The sequence below is a fragment of the Xenopus laevis genome, chromosome 9_10S, assembly GCF_017654675.1.
Source record: "Xenopus laevis strain J_2021 chromosome 9_10S, Xenopus_laevis_v10.1, whole genome shotgun sequence".
NCBI lineage: Eukaryota > Metazoa > Chordata > Amphibia > Anura > Pipidae > Xenopus > Xenopus laevis.
Genome location: NC_054388.1, coordinates 83839589 through 83845299, shown reverse-complemented (window position 1 = coordinate 83845299; position 5711 = coordinate 83839589). Strand labels below are relative to the sequence as shown.

The 5711-nt window shown below is 37.2% G+C and overlaps 1 protein-coding gene across 1 annotated transcript; it reads right to left on the bottom strand.

Moving 5' to 3' along the window:
* Window positions 1–383: 383 nt before the first annotated feature.
* LOC108702421 (hemoglobin subunit alpha-5-like) lies at window positions 384–4756 on the bottom strand. The gene is made up of 3 exons (XM_018237876.1): window positions 4617–4756; window positions 1003–1207; window positions 384–601 (listed from the first exon to the last, which is right to left on the bottom strand). Exons 1-3 carry the CDS (start codon window positions 4709–4711, stop codon window positions 473–475), a joined length of 429 nt encoding a protein of 142 aa, XP_018093365.1. The 5' UTR covers window positions 4712–4756; the 3' UTR covers window positions 384–472.
* Between the last annotated feature and the right edge of the window lie 955 nt (window positions 4757–5711).

Here is a 5711-nt window from a genome sequence, read left to right as displayed (position 1 = left end):
TGCAGACTATGGAGATCTATAACTTCAATCATAGATAAATATACCCCTAAATTAAAATTAATCCTTATTGAAAGCAAAACCAGCTTAAAGTGTTTATTTAATGTTTAAATGATTTTCTAGTAGACTGAAGGTATGAAGATCCAAATTACAGAAAGATCCATTATCCGGAATACCCCAGGTCCCAATCATTCTGGATAACAGGTACCGTACCTGTATTAGCCACTGTTGCCTCTTATATACTTTAGCTCATCTAAAAACCTGAAAACTAATTTAATATATAAACCTTTGGAACGAAAAAATGTATCTCTAATTCTGTGGGTGTTGTTTTTTTAACCAATACCCACATAATGAAACTGTTGCTTAAATAAAAAAAAACAAAACCATTTAAAATGAATTTAAAGCTTTATTGATGACACTGGTGAAAGGGTGTGGAACACCAGACACTGTATTTTCATCATTGACCTTTCTTTGTTTATCTGTACTTGGAAACTAAAACAGCGGAGACAAAATCGAGGAACTTGTCCCAGGCAGCTTGTACATCAGAGTTGAATTCAGCAGGGAAGTGGATAGCCAGAGTCACCTGGATGGTATGGGACAGCAGCTACAAGAGAGCAGATAGAGACAATTACATTAGAGGCCATTGCTACAATGTTCCAATGTCTCTAGCCAGGTAGCATAACTGAACTTTAATAAAACATTGTGTCTAATTCAATTATTTGTCCTAGTATATTCTGTATTAATAGGGAAATATACTACAGGTATTGCCTCCATACTTTCCACAGGATGCACTAGCAAGCAATTCAGAATAACTAGAAAAGTTCTAATTGTCCCTCTATGTATTACAGTTCAATGCTGACATTATGGAGAGTAAGAGTATGAGAGTGTCCTTATAACAATGACTTTTAATTAAACTGATACTGATTTGCTTAGCGTCAGCTTTTCTTAGTAGACTCAGTTTCCACTGGGCTAACATCTGGGAAATGAGATGCCCTGACTACTTACATTGAAGTTTCCAGGATCAACTCTCAGTTTGAAGGCATGCAGGTCACTGAGGGCGGCCAGAGCATGAGGAATGTCATCCAAGTGACTGGCAGCATTTCCAATGGCCTTCAGGACTTTTCCTCCATGAGTACGGAGATCCTTGGAGCCATGGCTCAGGTCAAAATGGCTGAAGTAGGTCTTGGTCTGAGGGAAGCTCAAAAACAACCTGCAAAAAAAATCAACCAGGTTTAAAATGCATAGTGTAGAAGAATAAAGGGCTGATTCATGAACATATGTGCTGAAGTGTACAATTGCAAGTGTAGTTAGGTGCCGTTAGCAACTAATCAGCAATTAAAATGTAACATTCTACCACACAGATTATGAAACAAAGACTTGCTTGTTTTGCACTGGCAACTGAATTTAGCACCTTTATTTATAAGTTAGCCCTAAAATGCATAATGGACAGTGCTTCCAGATAGCTGAATGAAAAGCAGAGTGATTTGCTATATGTTGTATCTTGTACATATTATATAGCTTATGTTAATTGGACCATTGGAAGAAAAGATTAAAGATTAAATCAAAACATACATATATATATATATATATATATATATATATATATATATATATATATATATATATATATATATATATATATACAGCTAACTGCCGGTGCACTCAAAACTCCTCATGTTGTTACTGCCTTGGTGCTGGTTAAGTAAATAATGCAGAAATTCAAAAAAGAACCGCACTCTCAGGACTTGCTCCACATGTAGAAAATAATGCAAATTTAATTCAACGTTTCGGCTCAAAACTTAAGCCGTCATCAGGAAGTAAAAAATGAAGAGGGCATTGTGTAAAAGATGGGAAATCTTGAATGCTGATGCTAGTTTACCATTTTTTGAAAAGAAAAAACCACTGGTGGCTTACAGAAGAGGCCGCAGCTTGGGCGACCTATTGGTGAAGAAGGATCTAGCAGAAATTCCGAAAAGTGGAACCAATTGGCTAAACAAGCCCTTGAAAAAGGGTTGCTATAAGTGCACTAACTGCCTCACATGTGGAGGAATGTCACAGGGAACACATTTCACACATCCAAGGACAGGCCATAAATTCAGAATAGACCACAGAGTGACATGCACCTCGGACCATGTGGTTTATATGGCCTGGTGCCCGTGTGGGATGCATTATGTGGGAAAAGCGACAACCACCTACCGTGAACGAATGAACAACCACCGGAGTGCAATAAGGGCTGCACTGGCCTCAGGAAAAGCAGACCAACCGGTCGCGAAACATTGGCTTAATTACAAACATACATTACCCCAATTTAGACACATGATCATAGATCATGTACCAGTTCCTAGGAGGGGAGGCAACAGAGGATTGATACTCCTACAAAAGGAATCTATGTGGATCTTTAAGCTGGGTACTTTGTCGCCTAAAGGACTTAATGAAACACTCCCGATGTCACCTTTCTATTAAAGAACTTGTAAGATAAATGATATTTGGCACAGACACTCATTACAAGTACTTTTTTATAGTATGGTTATGGTGCAGTGGTGCCTTGCTGTTTCTCTTTACAGGACTGTTTTCTTAACTTTTTCTTTGCAGGTGTAAGAATGCACCTCATTATCTACACATAAGATGTCTTATGGGCAATATTGTATGAACAAATCCGCCACAATAGGACCAAATAGATGTCTTCCTGCCCATGATATGGATACTTTAATGTGTTACATATTCCATCAAAGAACTTTGATAATATCGTAATTTACGTTGGTTGCAACAGTGTTTTGTTTTTAACTTTGTTTTTTTTCTGACACAGATAATATCTGGCATTAAAGCGGCATCACACAGCACACCATTTTAGACTCGGTCTAGAGGCACACCGGTTAAAGGAGCGGCTTAGGGATGCGAAGTTGGCAGGCCCGCGGCTATTGCACACCCCACCAAGCAGCACTCACATTGGCAGTAAAGGTTTAAGGTAATTAACAATACGCTGAGCTGATATCCCCCAATATTTAATGAATACCCATATTGTGCCTTAGTCTCTCCTTGCACCGATATACCTACCGACATGGTGACAGATAGACCCACGCAAGTGACTGAGTTTGAGAGGACTGACGTGTGGGATGCCTGACGGTGCCCCACACTACAGACCTGAAGAACGGAAGTCAGAGTGGGGAACTGTGAACCTGAAGAGCGTTTGAATCAGAGGTTCTGAAGCGCAGTAATTGTTGGCCGGCTCATTGAGCGATTCGTTAAAAGGTGCAGAAGGAGGCGTGGCCACGATGGATGACGATCGGTGACTTACAGGGGCTCCAGGCTTAGATGAGCATTACAACGATCGAGCGAGTGAGTGAATGCGTTCAATGTGGGGTTGTGCGACGCTACTCAGGGCGACAAATAAAGTAAGCATTTGGCCGTTCTTAGTTTGATGTATCCTCTAGCGGGATATACAGTATGATTACCTGTTTTCTTCCCAGGAAGTGTGCTGTTGCCGTATTGATGCCTATTATTTATCTGTGTTTTATTTGTTTGTTATTTAAACACTGTACACTGGGTGTTCACGATTATATTCAATAGACACTGGTTGCTATAATGACCACACACTATCACTTGAATGTGGTTATTGATCAGTGATGTACTGGTTTAAGCACGCATCTACGTCTGCACGTCTTTGTAATAGGATTCGTCATGGACATGTTTGTAATGATATACACACCAGGTGGTGACGTCACAGAGGCAATTTTGGCGCCAGATTGAGCACTTAAAAGGGGTAGTTTGTTTGTATTTTTTACTTCCTGATGACGGCTTAAGTTTTGAGCCGAAACATTGAATTAAATTTGCATTATTTTCTACATGTGGAGCAAGTCCTGAGAGTGCGGTTCTTTTTTGAATTTCTATATATATATATATATATCTATATATATATATATATATATATATATATATATATACACACACACATACATTGCACTTTACTTACTGTTGGAAAGTCAGGACTTCCCATGTGATAATCTTTTTTAAACTTTTTATTATTTATATTATTATATAAACCTTTTATAATTAAAGTATCAATAAAATTGATATTAAAGCAGGTAAATGCAGCAGTTACGTTAACACTAAATGGGGATGGGGTACTGTAGGTATAAATAGATGTCAATAAAGATATTTATGTAGCATTTAAATAACTTTTATCATTATTATTATCATTATTATTATTTATATAGCGAATAAAGTACCCCCTCTTGTAAAATATAAGGATATTATAAGTTACCGAGGAGTTTCATGACCATTTTTTTTTATACAGGTCATGGAACTCCTTGGTAACTTCTAATATCCTCATATTTTGCAACTGGGGGTACTTTCTTTATTATAATACACAAATTTCAGTGAGTCATGTGACAGAAATGACATCACAACTCACCGTTTATAACTGATGACATCAGAACTCACCGTTTACAAGGATATCATTTACAGGATATTCATGGCTTTTGTGTATTATAAGACAATATTAAAATGTATTTTAAAATGTTTATATATATAAATATACACACGCTATAATGTATTGGCAATACATTGTATAAAATCAACATACAATTCTTTTAATCAGAATTAAAAAAATATTACATTACCTCTCCAAAGCCTCAGCTCCAATTTCATCGGCATGGCCAGACACCTTACCCCAGAGGGAGGCAATGGCGGCCTTTTCAGCACTAGAGAAAGTCATTTTTGGATGAGTGGCTCAGGTATTCTGCAACTGAACTACAATGGCTCACTCTTAACTGTCTTTTATAGCCAAAGTGCAAACATCTAACATAATCATTTTTCTATTGGCTCACATATTTGTTACACCCAAACTCTTATCTTCGAAACAAAGAAATGATGAATAGGAATCTATATTGTCTGATATAATTTATCTTCATATACAGTCAGTCACGTATGTAGAGAGTGATGAGAATTAGTAGGACTGAATAGTCTTATCATATACTGGTCCATGCAAACAATGACTCATCATAGTGACAAAGCTTTGTCTCAAACACGTACATGTTCTGTTTCCAGAAGTTCTCTTCTATAGGTATTATACATTATGGTTTCCAACATTTCCAAACCGGCAAAATGTCATTCTCTGCAAGAGTTTTCTACTACATTAGTCCACTGACTAATATATGCAATATTTGAAGCACCACTAGAATCTCAGCTTCTGGGCCCTTACAGATAGGGTCATTGGGCTGCGTGCTGTTTCAACTAATATTTGAGCAAATGTATTCATATTGTTACTGTTATATAGCTTGTTGTGCCACTGAAGATCAGCGCCAATTTGCTTATTTCAGGGAGTGAATGAAGAAATTAAGCATTAGAATTGCTAGGATTAACTGGGCACACACATTTAAAAGGCAGAATATGTTTAATTCCAAATTCATTGATAACATGCATATTTTAACATTACATTGTCACAGCAAAACGGGCATGGCAGTTGAGGTGGAAGTAAATGCATAAAAAATGAGCAATGAATATAGAAAATATTGTGAGATGAAGTGAGGTATATAACTTGTAATTCTTTTGTTGCTTTGTATAACTGATTTTCAGTGCTCCCTCTGATACTTTACTGGTGCTGCTATCAGGCAGTGGAAGACATTAAATGGTTTCCAAATAATTTATGTAACGGAAGAGGCATAATTTGTTACAAGGAGTATTACAATATGAATAGGCTCTTCTCCATTTACGGG